The 14,611-nt window shown below is 39.3% G+C and overlaps 2 protein-coding genes across 2 annotated transcripts in view; one reads left to right on the top strand and one right to left on the bottom strand.

Moving 5' to 3' along the window:
* LOC101850785 (protein lifeguard 4) overlaps window positions 1-706 on the bottom strand; it is a 13,450-nt gene extending 12,744 nt beyond the window's left edge. The window contains exon 1 of the mRNA XM_005093669.3: window positions 412-706. Within this exon, the coding sequence (XP_005093726.1) occupies window positions 412-553 (142 nt within the window). The 5' untranslated portion in view covers window positions 554-706. The remainder of the gene's footprint in view (window positions 1-411) is intronic.
* Window positions 707-888: 182 nt separating this feature from the next.
* LOC101850544 (conserved oligomeric Golgi complex subunit 6) overlaps window positions 889-14,611 on the top strand; it is a 22,792-nt gene continuing 9,069 nt past the window's right edge. Inside the window, exons 1-11 of the mRNA XM_005093668.3 lie at window positions 889-1,030; window positions 7,852-7,995; window positions 8,499-8,570; window positions 9,531-9,589; window positions 10,075-10,186; window positions 10,589-10,671; window positions 11,187-11,257; window positions 11,743-11,836; window positions 12,332-12,408; window positions 12,966-13,103; window positions 14,274-14,338. Of these exons, the coding sequence (XP_005093725.1) occupies window positions 929-1,030; window positions 7,852-7,995; window positions 8,499-8,570; window positions 9,531-9,589; window positions 10,075-10,186; window positions 10,589-10,671; window positions 11,187-11,257; window positions 11,743-11,836; window positions 12,332-12,408; window positions 12,966-13,103; window positions 14,274-14,338 (1,017 nt within the window). The 5' untranslated portion in view covers window positions 889-928. The remainder of the gene's footprint in view (window positions 1,031-7,851; window positions 7,996-8,498; window positions 8,571-9,530; window positions 9,590-10,074; window positions 10,187-10,588; window positions 10,672-11,186; window positions 11,258-11,742; window positions 11,837-12,331; window positions 12,409-12,965; window positions 13,104-14,273; window positions 14,339-14,611) is intronic.

The following is a 14,611-nucleotide window of genomic DNA, read 5'->3' as shown; positions in this document are numbered from 1 at the left end:
CGCGCACCGGGTGAGAATAGCCACAAGACTCGCCTGCACTATTCTCACTCCGGGTGAGAATAGAGGTGGCCATTACTGCCAATCACAGAGATTTGCTACATGCTCGCTGTAGCTTCACTCAATTTTATTATAATATAGATTGATATAATATAGGATTCTTGCTATCCAACCGTCATTAAGTACGGCTGCTGGTCTTGCCGTCATTAAGTACGGCTAGACTGGTAGTCTCGCCGTACTTATTAAGTACGGGTAGACTTCAAGTCTAGCCTCTTCCACAATAATAGGTCTATCTAGCCTAGAGATCTACACTCTACTGACTCTAGTCTACATTCTAGTAGCCTACAATAAATAAACATAGATATCTAGATCTAGTCTAGTATCTAGATTTACATACACTTAGGGATAACTTACCCATACGAATGTAAATGTGAGCTGAAGCAACATTTGATCCGTACATGAAATCGTCAACAATACTCCCAGCCGCATTATTTTTCGACGAAGGGGTGGACTGCCCTCCAATCCCTGTGTTTTGGCTTTGCTTTGTCGTCGCCATTTCCGATGTTGAAGCCTCTGTACAACGCTGTGTTGATCTTCTGTTATTCTGTGACACTACTGTTCTAGAATGATGACTTTACTAGGGCCTAAGAACTTACATTAGATCTAGGTAGGAACAGGATGTTGTCATTTATTGTTTCTAAAGTCTATTCAAACAATGTTTTCTTATAACTATATAAACATCTCATCTGAACATTTTCTGTGCAGCTTGTCTTCTAAGTGTAATGTTTTAAGCATATGAATTTTATTTTATGTTGTTAATTTTTCTATGAAAAACTGAGAATTCGGACCATTCCTCCCAAACGATGATCAATTAACCTAGATATCAACTATTTTCACAACAATTAGGCGTTGTCGTGTCACAACAACAAACATGGCGGATAAGGACGGTGCCGAACCGGTGACTGCTTCAACAAATAACCCACTGTCGAGAAAACTTAACAAAATTCTCGAAACCCGACTTGACAATGACAAGGTATCTATTTCTGAGAATCATTTTGTGGTTTGGGTTGCAGCTGCGTTCTAATTAAGACTAACAGTGAAATGATTATTCTTTGTGACTGAGACGAGTTCGGAGTATGAACTCCCCCCCCCCCCCCCCCCAAGCCAAGCCCCAAGATCTGGCACTCTCGGGAGAAGTGGTCCCGGCCTTTCTCCATAAATAAAAATTTTAAATTTTAGAGCTAGAATCCAAAATCGGAAACAATGTAAAATTTTACTTTCACTCCCGCACACAGAAGCACTGCTTTGGGGGTCATACTGTACAGTACTGTTTCAATGTTTGCTGCAGACAACACACATAAAACCGCTATTAAAACTGTCGCAAATCAATTATTTTCAGGAAAATGTCGAATCTAACTGTAAAATATCAAATTATGGGTTAAAACAGCATACTTCACTTAAATACTCTTCCACACATATCACAACAAACTCACATGGGGGGCTCTCGTGGCCTAGAGGTTAAGGTGTTGGCCTCTCATTCAAAGGTCCCGGGTTCGAATCCGGGTAGCGACCAAAAAATTTTCTTCTCTAAAATTGTCTCCTTTCACCCCCTTTCCTGCTCTCTAGCAATGTTCTGTTGTCTGCTTTAATTTCCACTTTCTGCCCCCACCCCCTCACCTCCTTTGCCCCCTCCTCTGGGCTCCTGACTCTTTCTGCAGCCTTTCTACTGCTACTCCTCGGCTTCTCCTTACTGCTGTCTTTCTGCCATACCCCTGATCTTCTGGTAGGAAAGATCTACACCTAGCTTTCTCGGACAAGGGCGACAAATCTCAGAGGGCCCGTGTGCAAGTTGCGCACGTTAAAGATCCCTTGGTGGTCTAAAATCGATAAGAGTACTAGGCTTCGGTCGCCACCCGGGCAAAATTCAAAAATTTCCTACCAACTGAAAATATTAGGTGTGTCCCGCGCGCTCATATGACCTTATGCAGTTGCGAGCGCCGTAAAACACTTTACAAAAACAAACAAAAACTCACATGAACATTTTACTCCAACTCGGGGCACACAAACGTAAGTTCACTCTTTGACATTTCGCTCAACACAGCACTCTGTCGACCACAACACCCCTTATGATACAACCACAGCACCCTTTATGATTCAACCACAACTCACACACGTCACAACCCACCCATCTATCTTTCTCACCCCCCACCCCCCCACAAGTGTATAAACACAGATTCGGATCTCTCAAAACACTCTCATCTGGGGAGCGGTCATCGTCGTAAACCAATCCCACCTCCTTTTCATCCTCTTCCTCCTCCTCACTCTCTCCTTTTCTTCTCTTTTTCTTCATCATCTTTGCCTGTACTTTCCTCTTCCTTCCCTTACTCCCTTACTCCCACTTCCTTTCCCCCTGTTGTTTCTTCTTCTTCTTCCCTGCTCTCTGCTTCTCCAACTTCGTTAACCTTTTCCCCTCTTTTCTCTTCTTCCTTCTCCACTCTTTTCTCTCCCTTTCTCTCTTCCTCTTTTCCTCTTAGACTTCCTTTTTCTTCTCTTCTTCCAATTTCTTCGCCTCCTCCCATGCTTTGTACTTTGCCCCTAAGCCATACTTAGGGGCCTGAGCCCGCTTCTCTGTGTTGAAACCATAGAGTTCCAGCCTGCTGGTACGGGCAGGTTGTAGCAATGCCCACGGAGCGCATTTTGTTCTGCCAATTTTTGGCCCCCGCCGCGGGGGTGTTTCATGGGACGCACTAACACTAAGGTTGTTGTCTTCAACTCGCTCTCACGCCGCTTCTCGAGAATGGATATGAATGAAACTTGGCAGCCAATCAGAAAAGAGGTCAATCTCGTAGTATGCAGTTTGACAACATTGTACCCATCCTAGAAGCAGTCGAAAACGTTTGCGAAAGTGGTTGATGTGGTGCGCTTTGAAGGTTTTTCGGAGCTGTGATTTGTCAAACTGACTGATACGTTGTACACCATTTTTCTTTATTCCCTTAAAATTTCATGCTTCTGTGTTTAGCGGTTTTGGCGTAATCTTTAAAAATGTGGGAGTAACTAAGGGAAAAAGCGACATTGCCATTTGCGTGTGCTGGGTGAACGGCCGGCGGCCTGGAAATTTCCACTGAGTGACGTCATCAGCCATCGGTCGCCTCGGGCGCTACAAACGAGGCCCCGCTAATGTTAAATGGAAAGGGGGGGAAGGATACTTGAAAACTAAACGGGAGCCTTGATAACTTGTGTTTTTTTTGCATTTTAGTCACAATACAATAGATGTAGTCATTTTTATTTGCTTGATTGCATGACAGAAGAATAGAAACAGAAAAGCAAACATCTAAGAAGTTGTATGTATGACATTGTGTTTGCGTTATGAAAGCCTATTCCCCCCTCTGGGGAAAAGCACACACTTGGACTCGTCCTCTGTGCTCTGTTTGGAAAAGTGAGGCATTAAGATTGTTATTAAAGAGTACGGTACTTATTCAGTCCAGTCTTGGAAAATAGTCCCGTTTATACATTGTTATCGTTCACACGTGCGTGAGTGCGCGCGCGTGCATGTGTGTGTGTGCGTGTGAGAGAGAGAGAGAGAGAGAAGGGGGGGGGGGGGGGTGTAAGTAATATGTTACATTTATAGTATGAGTTGTAGCCTACACGTGCGAAATATTCCCATGACTTGTAAACTATAGATATTATCTAAACGCATCTTAATCTACCACACAATAGGACACTGACCAACAATGGATATATACACAGAGATGATCTTATTTTCTATAACAAAGTATGCATGCTTTTACTAGTGGAGAACTGGATTTATTAGACTAATAAATCCAATTCTCTACTTACATTTTTGTGACAAATATTGATCCAGATCATTGCTTGGCAAGGAGGAACCTTTTATGTTGTCAAGTTTCATTCAAATATCATGACTTTGGGAGAAGATATGACTGATAAACTTTGTAAATCTGTAAAGAACGCCACTTTTTTACCTGTTAATGTCTTTACAACTCAAAAAGTATGACAGATATTAAAAATCTGACAGCATGACTAGATTCTGCATTAAAAACTGTACTAGACTGCCAAGTTTCATTTACATACTCCAAGAAATAGGCGAGCTATGACAAATATTGTCTCAAAACGCACCGAAAACCGCCACATTTTTACCTATAAACGACTTCATAAAACTCAAAAAGTAGGATAGCTATGAAAAATCTGAAAGCAGGACTAGATTCTGCACTAGAAAATGTACTGGGTTGCCAAGTTTCATTTAAATACTCCTAGAAATGAGCGAGTTATGACGAATATTGTCTCAAAACTCACCAAAGAATGTCCCATATTTTGGGTTTTTTTCATTATATAAAAGTGTACCAAAAATTAATTGATTAAAAAAATCGTAACTTTTTAGTTTATTGATGGATTTGAAAAATTCAAAAAGTTCCATTCTCTGTGGAGATAGAGCTACAAAATGCAACTATTTGCAAACACTTTCTGACAGGTTGACGAATGAGGGAGCAGGAATGAGTTGATTGTACAAATGAAGGTACTTTAGAACTGTATGCCCCCTCGTTCTCCTTAGGTTCGATTTTGTGCAAATGACGACGGCGGACCCAATGCATGTCTGATGCCGTCCATCCAGTGGCAATGGCGTGATCAATTAGCTTGTCAAGGACAAAGCAAAAGTGTTGTCCTGAGGCAGTTTTGGGGGATCTTGGGGTGTCACCAGAGTTTCATCTTCCAATGGTCTCAATGCCTACTCAGGCAGACAATAGTCATGGTCCTGGTCATCCACAGGATCCCGAGCTGGTGTTGAAACCAAATTTAGCTGAAACTCTGCTGCAGGATCCAGGAAGTCCTCGGAGGTACTTTCGATCCCCGAGAATTCCAGACCTGTGGTCGAAAAGTCTAGGGCATCAACTGACCACTCACAACTTAGAGACAAGGGCAGTTGGGGGAGGGCCAGTAAGTTCTTTTGAAACAGAAGCAGTAGGAGCACGAACAACATCACAACATGTGGAAACAGTGGCTGGAGGAACATCATCACCACATACATTGGACAGAGGAACATCATCGTCATCATCACATACAACGGGAGATGGGAAGGGATAGAGTTTACTTCATATAAATGTTTCAAACATTAACTCACTTACGACTGGGTCCTTTCACCAGTCACAAGCGTTGAAGACTGGCGTTTTGGGGGGTATTTCAATAAATCACAACAACTCTCAGAATTACCCTATTGTAATTATTTTTTGACACAGTAAAGTAACATTCAAGCTTAATCTAATACAAACAACTAAAGTTGTCTAAGTCTAATACTTTAATTTGTATGATTTTTTAAAAATGGGCATGAATTTGATTTTCCAAAAAATTTCCAGAGACGTCACAGGTAGAATGAAATTCACTACAACAACAAAAATAAAAGTTCAAAGTGTTCTGGTTTGATTTGTATCCATGTGCGAGTGTTTGGTGAAAATATAAAAGCTGGTCTGTGCATTGATTCAGACCCATACACTGTATTACATGAGACAGATGTATGGCACGACGTTGTGATTTCGTTGCGCGAAAAACAACACCAGTACTAGTGCTAGATCTAGCCCTAGAACTACGACTCGGGCCGTGTTCGGGTACATATCCAGGATCCTAACTATTAGACACATCATATTCTGAGACACTAGAACTTGTAAAACGTACAGAAGTATAGAAAACGGCGAAATTATGTGATTCTTGTTCATGCGACTTCTTCGAACGTTACTACGACGCGACTGTCGGATTACTATCAGCTGTATAGAAAAAAGCAAAGCGCGATTTCCGGTCTGTTCAACCCCAGTTGGGGTCACTGTCCTTCACCTTAAAAACTACCGACCCGAGAGATACGAAACGAAGTCTAAGTAGCTCAGGCTTGGCCAAACAAGGGTACGAGGCGGGTCTCGCGATCCGTGCGTGATTTGTAGAGCGAAAAAAAATTCCAAAGTTGGTCACTAAGAGCTTGTGGGAGCCGTCGCGAGCGTCGCGGCGGGGGTCACGCAACTGTTGTGTGAACCGTCTGAAGTGAGTTCAAAAAGAAAAATCTAAAGTCGCTCATTTTCTAATGAATCCGTTTCTAAATAGATCTATCTAGAACTATATTAAATCATAGAACTAAAAAATCTAAAGTGCTAAGATGCCATCCATAGTCCATCCAGAAATAACTATTTTTCAAGTCACGCATGTAAAAAAATATAGGGTGCCGGTATTGGGTGCCTTTGTCAAATCTGAGCACCCGTTACCGGCACCCCCCTACCGGCACCAATTGTTACAACAAAGAGCAGCGAATGGTTTGTGCCGGTAACTGGACACCTTATAAACTGAATAAAAATGCGAAATGAATCCTGCTGGTACGATTACAGTACCAATAGCATATTTCCCATGACGCATTGCGTATCTGCAAGCCGTAATGACTGAACGCGGTTCTTACCTTTGGAGATAAAATGGATTATTTCTGCTCACACAGGTGTCTGATTCTGCTCAAAATTGTTGAAATTGAAAACAAAACAATGTTGCACGGAATTCTATAGCAGACGGCATGCCAGGTTATCACATAATTGTCTGGTTGTCCAATTTTATACCAAATGCGTGCCAACTGCCGGTATGAGATGGGTGCCGGTAAGCCGAGAGGGGTCTCTAGTAGTAGCAAATGGACAACTGGTAGCTAAGTGTGGGACGGGAGGGAAAGTAAAAAAGTATTGGAAACAAAAACGGAAGTCGAGTAAAAAAAACTGACTGAGTTGCCAGGGTGAAAAAACCACCGGTAAATTTATAGAAAAGGTCCAAACCCATTTGAGACTCGGAAGAGGCTAGCCGTACTTAACCCTAGAAGCGCTCAGCGTTTCACCGGAAATAACCCGCCAAAAATGCCCCGCCGCCACGACCGATTGGTTGTAACCATGGGGGTTTGGCCGGGGGGTGGGGGGGGGGATCAGCTGAGATACCCGAGATGTATACCTGCTACTGAAAAATGACCATTTACGGCTCAACACATGATAAAATGGCATATAAAACCGTATATTTTCTTAAAGCTGATAGAATGAGCCATTCAAAAATGGTAAACGATCAAATAAATAAACGAAGCGCAAAACGCGATAAACTCAACAATTAGTACATCAGCACGGCGAAACAAGTGATAACACATAGCGTGTAGTCGCTCAGCTGGACCGCGTCACTTAATTGATCGATATCTTGGCCAGGAGACGCTCTACGAGGTCAAGATAACTTGCAAAGTCATTGGTCACTATTTATAACTGAGCCTTTGCCAAAAGGTGGGGGTGTTTGCATGAGGACTTTTTAAATCAACTACTTCTCGTGGAAAACTATGTTTACAACTGAAAACATAAAGCATATGGCAAGGAAATAAGTTGGTCAAGCTGCATGAGCAGTTTTAGAAAAAGTCAGTCACCTACATTCTGATCCGGTCCAATAATACACCCGCAAACAGGGATCAAAATTTGGCCGCCTAGATATACACAAGCTCGATTGGTATTGCTAAACCTAATTTTCTCCTGCGTTGACCACAAGACATTCAAAATCGTTAATAAAATCCAGCCCATGACTTGGACATGCTTGCCCATACCTTCTTCGTGTGCAATGGTCATTCACAAAACTTTCATTATGCTGGGGAGTTTAAACTTAACATATTATATATATATTTGATTTTGTTGATGGTAAGTGCAAACACAAAATGCTCTGTCCATAGAAAATTTATGATTAAAAAATCTGCATGTAATTTAACAACCAGATGTATAGTCAGTTAATAATACAATGTTGGTTAAAATAAAGATCCATCATTTACCAAAATTATGATGCTTTTGTTTTTCTTGGTTATAACAGGACATGCTGGAAGCCTTGAAAGCTTTATCAACGTTTTTCACTGAAAACAGTTTGCGCAGCCGTCGAAATCTTCGGAGTGATATTGAGAAAAGAAGTCTTGCTATCAATGAAGAATTCCTTACTGCTTTCCAGGCTGTGAAAGAGGTGTGTTTCCTTTTCTCCAATTCTATTAAACAGGTTAATGTTCTATAATACTGGATTAGTCGGTGTAAGATACTCTTGCCATTCACTTTGAACTCTTACAGGTTATATAAGTCTATTCTGTACTGTGTTACAACAAGTTGAGTTTAAAATATGTGGGTCCTTTCAACATGAAAAAGATAGGTTCATAAAAATCTAATCTCAATCTAGTAATGGCTGCATGATCCACATCTAAAATCAGGCCATCCCCCCAATATGTGCTTGATCCAGAATAAGTGAATTAAAAAAATATTGGGGTGCCTAAAGTTCCTCATCCTACTTCATTATTCACTCAGTTGTGGTTTCTTTTGAATTGTTTTCAATGATAATGATATATATAAAGTATGGTGAGTGGAGTGATATGTTTTCCATGACTTGCATGATATTTATTTTATGTGTTAATGTGCACTGAAATAAAGTAGGGATATTGTTTTCAATGCAGTGAGCCTGTGTCTTTTTTCCTTCAGCAACTGGACAGTGTTTACTCTGATGTTCAAGCAATGAATGAATGTTGTCTGGATATGACAAGTCGTCTTAAGGTATGAAAAGTATTGCTTCAGAAAATTGTGAAATATTTGTAAGTTCACTGTCTTTGAGGGGGGAAAAAAGAAGGTAAAAGGAGAGTTAATCAAACTTGTTTAAAATTTGTTTTCTGTTTACATAATACCATAGCCTTCTCTCTTGAGCTTTTGAGCTTCTGATAATCTCGATCTAATTTTCTTCCCTTGCCAAAATTGGATTGGCTTTTTTTTTAGCTCATATTCATGAACTTTTCAAATTTATTGACTTTTAGAGTTAATGAGTTAATGTCAGTTCACCAAGGTTGCAAGAATGTGCTGATGACAAGAATTTTCAAGTAATTGCCTGTGTTACGTGCAAAGCAATGAAATAGATTGAATTATTATTATTATAGATTGCATTCACACTGACCCCTCTTTCATTGCAATTCTGTCTTATTCTCGAGCTATAAGGCACAAGCTAATAATTTTCTTAGAAACTCATAAACTGGTCATGGATAAGACACGTTCATCAGATATGACACTTATTGTATGTCAAGAAAAAAACATGAGATATTAAATATAAAATTTTTAATGTAAAATTGCAATAGCATGTTTCAGTACCTCAAACCTTTTAAGAACAAAATTGCAAATTGTTGTCAGTGGCGAAGCCTAGTTTGCCTTTTTCATGATAGTTTTGGTGATTTTATAACTTTGGCATGATTGATATCGTATTTCTGAGTGATTTTATAACTTTGGCATGATTGATATCGTATTTCTGACAGACTGCTGTATTTTTTAGACTTTGCTAATTAGCCCAAAAAGTGCTAGGTGCCAGAATTAGAGATACTCCTCCCTGGATGGACGTTTGGTTGACAAGTCATGCCTTTGAGCTTAATAGTTGTCTTAGAGATCACTTACCAAGTTAAAAAGTCATTCTTTGCCTGCCTGCCTGCCTGCCTGCCACTGGTTTTTTCTTGACAGTGAATGATTTTATTTCAGGCAGCTAAAGCTAAGACACACCATCTGATTAGCCAGACCACGTCTTTGCATCATGAAAGGTGAGAGCATCTACACATAATTTGTTTATATGCTCAAACAGAGATGGATGCTTATGGTGTGACTAGTCTAGTAGTCAAGCTCCCCGACTCGTAATCTTGCAAGAGGCAGTTTTTTGTTATGGTTGTTGGGGGGGGGTTTTCTTTGGGGGTTTTTTGGTGTTGTTTTCTTTTCTTTTTTGGGGGGGAGCGTCCCTTTTTTTTAGCTGTGTGTTTTAATTAGTTATGTTATCTTTCTCGATTATTTTTTGTTTTTAGTTCTCTGTCTCTAGTTCTGCCTCAGGGTGTTCTTTATTCTTTCTATCTCTCCCTTTCCTTCTTCGTCAGTAAATTCTCTCAGTCTGTCTGTCTGTCTGTCTGTCTGTCTGTCTGTCTCTCTCTCTCTCTCTCTCTCTCTCTCTCTCTCTCTCTCTCTCTCTCTCTCGTTTTTCTCTTTCCAACTCTCAAATATATACACTTGACTCTCATATATGTATTGGTCTTTTCAGTCAACGGCTTCAAGTCAAGGAGCAAGTAGCCAATGCGTTCCTTGACAAGTTTCAGCTAAAACAGGATGAAATGAAATCTCTCCGTGGCAGCAAGGATGGAACTCTACACGTGGTAGGGGCATAATTTAGCCTAGGATGAACGCTCGAGTTCCAATTATTTTGCTCTTAAACGAAGTTTATGGACAATGGTAATAATAGTGAAGATAATTTTGTTATAACTGCTATCCCAATGTATATTTACTATTGTGCTTTATATAAAAATGCAAGTGTAGATAATTTTTTATAGCAGCTTTTCCTATATGCACACCACACTATGTGCTTTACATAAAAATGCAAATAGAAATTCATACATAAAGTGACAAATTGACAAATTAATCTTTGCACATATGCTTACAGAAGAAATGACACACATGCACAAACACTCAATCATGCACATGCACACACGCACACACACACACACACATTGTGACTGTTTTTCATAAAATTAGCATTTGTATTGATGTGTTCTTTGCAGGATTTTTTCAAAGCCTTGGCCAGAGTCAAACAGATCCACAGTGACTGCAAGTTTCTGTTGCGTACAAATCATCAAACAGCTGGGTACAAAATCTATCTCTTGATTTTCTTTGTGTGCATTCAGAAGATGCTCAGTAGGGAGATGGACGTTTAAGTCAGAGGTCCCACCTCTTAAATAACCTATACCATTTTACCTTTTTTTTTTCACTTTGAAACAGGAAACTTTTAAAAAATTGAAAGTGACCTCCAGGAAAGACTTATTTCTTAAACCCAATAGGATTTGCCAAGTGGAAATTCATTTCTGGTGTCAGTTTGTGGTAGACCAAAAGTTTCCGAGCAAATGGGGGTAACAAGATATTCATGATATATTCAATTGTTCCATTCTCGTCTATGTTATGTACTCAACAACAAAAATTGAAGAAACATTTTGATTCTCATTTTTGGTTTAAATAAAATCCTTGTGACCCATACTTGATGGAAAGTCTTTTTTTTTTTTCGAAAAGAAAAGTCTATATCCCATTTTTTGAAAATTGTTTGCTCTACCTGTGGAATATGATCAGGTCCCAAGATAATATCACATGACTTTGCTCCGTTCTCAGACTTGAAATCATGGAGTCGATGGCCCTACATCAAGAATCTGCCTACGAACGCTTGTACAGATGGACTCAAAGTGGGTGCAATGTTTCTTTGTGTGGTTAGATCTGTTGACAAACTTTTGAGGAGGGGAAAAGAGTACAGCAACCAAAACTTTTAAGTTGTGTATTATGCTGCACACCTTGTAGCTCATTAAAAGAAAGTTTTGTGCCTGAGATGAACCTGCTTTATTACTCTTGAGATGTTTTCGTAAGAACGAAAAAAATCCTATAATTATTTATAAGAGTAACTTATGCAAGAATATTAGTAAAGAGGGAAATCTTTAAAAACAAACTTATGCTTGTATTAAGAGTATTCTTATTCTAGAGTGTTAGTAAGGAAGGAAATACATTCATTTTGTATTTATTGTGTAGGTTCCACTGTATTTCTAGGAGGTTTTTTTTCTTTTACATGATCTGATATTTGGGGAATTTTGTTGTAGAAATAGGGTTAAGAAGATATATGGCAGATTTGTAGTCACTAGCAAAGTTTCCATTTGTTGTGTCTTTCCTTCCTTTGTAGATCAATGCCGCCTGGTGACTCAAGATACACCCGACGTAAGCCCCATGCTGTGTCAGGCTGTGGAAGCTCTTCAAGACAGACCAGTTTTGCTCAAGTACGTATACATGCTGTCGAAATTGCCCAAAACGACCTTTGCCAAGGAGAAAATTGGGTGTCTTAGACAAGTGGATATCTTGGACAGTGTCATTAAAATACAGATATCCGCAAGGGAGGTTGGGGGAGTGAGAAGTGGCCATTTGTACAAGTGATTGTCTTGAGCAGGTGGTCGTTAGAGCAGGTTCGACTGTATTTATATTCCTGATAATTGAATTGGTTTTGAATTTTTTCTGTTTTGTCACTTGAAAAAAAGATTTTGGTTTGAAACCTGTTTTAATCATGTAAAGTCTAAGACAAAGTTGGGTTGGGTACTCTTTTTGTTTAACACTTTGCAAGCAATTTGATTTGGATGCACAAGTAACTTACATGTAGCCCGCCCTGATTAATTTTGTCCGAGTTCGACTGTAACGAAAAGTGAAGGCTGTAATTTATAATAATCTTCTGTAAGGTCATATTTTTCAAAGAAAGTTTAGAACCTTTTGCATTTTTTCAGATACTCTCTAGATGAGTTTGGCAAGGCAAGAAGGAGTTCAGTTGTCAGAGGCTTTATTGATGCTCTGACTCGTGGGGGTGAGTACTTATTTGTAGGTTTTATATGCCTGGGAAAAAAGGGTTATCGATCCTTCAGACGCCACAGAGTTACGAATCGTTCGCTCTAAAACAAATCTGTTTAACTGCAAGTCTCGTTACTCAAGTATGTTATACATAAACGTGAACTGAGAGAGAAAAAGAATAGGACATTGTTTCATTAACCTCGAATTCTTGTTATTCTTGTTGTTGCTATAAATCGCCTTCCCTAAAAGTTTTTTTCATTTAATTTTTTCAGCTCCTTTCTCCAGAAGGATTAAACCTAACTTTTAGCAGGTGTAAGATTATTTTGTGCAGGATATTAAATATCGCAAATAGGCCTTTTGTCTAAAACCACTAATGTAGGCTACCTGCGAAGCTGAGGTTGTTTCAGAATGCTATCAGATCTGCTGGGGTAATAATATAGATTGTAAATACACATACAGCTTGCTGTTGAACAGGAATTTGCACCATACGAATGCTATTGTTATTATAGTAATTTTTATTAGCCTATTATTATTATTATTATAATTGTTATTATTATTATTATTTTGTACCAGGGCCAGGTGGAACTCCCAGACCCATCGAGCTTCATTCCCATGACCCTCTGCGATATGTGGGCGACATGTTGGCCTGGTTGCACCAGGCATCAGCCTCAGAGAAGGAATATTTGCAGTCGCTTCTCAAAGGCTGCACAGGTATTACATTCATTGTACACATGAAATGCAGTGAGGTTACACATGACTCTACAAATGAAACACACAGAGAGTGGGAGAGAGGGGGGGGGGGGGAATGTTTATGGAGCAGTAGTGTTTCAGCATATATACTATTTGTATCCTTTCTTGCATGTATGCATGAGTACGTATTAACTTTGTGATACCACTGCCTTTGTAAAAAACCGAGAAAAATGTCTGTACATGAGTGAAATAAAAATTTATATACGTGACAAATTCTTCCGTTCATCTCTCCTGTTACATACCTTCAACAAACTGATGTTTCTTTTTATTCTCACATATTGTCCATTTAGCGTTTCAGATGTCTTATCGAATTTGGATTTATTTTTTTTTACGAGAAGAGGAATATTCTCTTTTTACCCTGTGTGCACGTCTTACACAATAGTTGTAAAAGCTTTCGGGTTGTAGCTAAGCAGATCTTTTGAAAGATGTGGTTTTTGTCTATATTAATCTGACTTTGAAATGTTTTTTAAAATATCAACAGGCTGGGAAAATAGGTGATTTTCCTGAATCATGAAGAACAATGGGACATTTACAAATGAAGAGATAAGATTTTTGTTTTATTAAATTAATGCCTCAGACTCCAGCTTTAGTTTGTGCTCGAGTATGGAAGCAGAATTTACGAGCTCTGTTAGAACCAGTAAGGTTGTGATAATGTGCTGATGAAGTAAAACGTTATCTTTTTCAAAGTGTCGAGTGTACAGCATCTGCATTCTTTTCAATACATTCATTATGGATGTATTTATGTAGCATTATATTTATTTTGTAGTAGTTCTATCATACTCTGGTGTTGCATTTCTCTGAACTGCGAGTTCGGGGGTTCAAACCGTGAGCCCGACATGTCCTTGGGAAAGGCACTTTACACGAATTTTCCTCACTTCACCCAAGTGAGAATGGATACCCAGCCATAGAGAGAGGAAGATCTTGTCAGTATGTTAGTGTTTTCGCGCCTATAAATGGCTGCTTGCACTATATGCTTCCCATGAAGTTGAGGTTGTTTCAGAATGCTCTCAGGTCTGCTGGGGTAATAGTAAAGATTGTGTAGCGTATAGAGCTTGCTGTTGAGCAGGGATTTGCGTTTTCAAATGCTATCTATTATTATTATTTTAACTGATTTTTTAAAATCATTTTCAGCTTCTAACATTCAAATGGATGAGGTTTTGGGAAACATCACAGAGGGTGTCTGTACCCCTTTCAAGGTAAACAGAAAAAGATTTTTTTCCTCTTTGTTTTCTTCGATTTAGTCGTTACCTCCCCTCTTGTTCATAATGTAGTGTCATTTAATTAAGGTTTTATTTATTTCATAGATTTAAGGCCCCCATTGCAAGAAACAATGTTTTTTCTTTTGGAGAAAAAAAATTCAGTTTCCATGACGTTTGCGCTATGTTACCTACACTTACACGAAGGATTGGAAAGCAAATTATTGTGTGTCAAGACCCCCATTAATTTTTATTTCTTTTAAGGGGGGGGGG

Source organism: Aplysia californica, unplaced genomic scaffold (genome assembly GCF_000002075.1).
Source record: "Aplysia californica isolate F4 #8 unplaced genomic scaffold, AplCal3.0 scaffold00067, whole genome shotgun sequence".
In the NCBI taxonomy this organism is placed as follows: Eukaryota; Metazoa; Mollusca; class Gastropoda; order Aplysiida; family Aplysiidae; genus Aplysia; species Aplysia californica.
The sequence above is the reverse complement of the archived record's forward strand: the minus strand, read 5'-3'. Positions and strand labels throughout refer to the sequence as shown.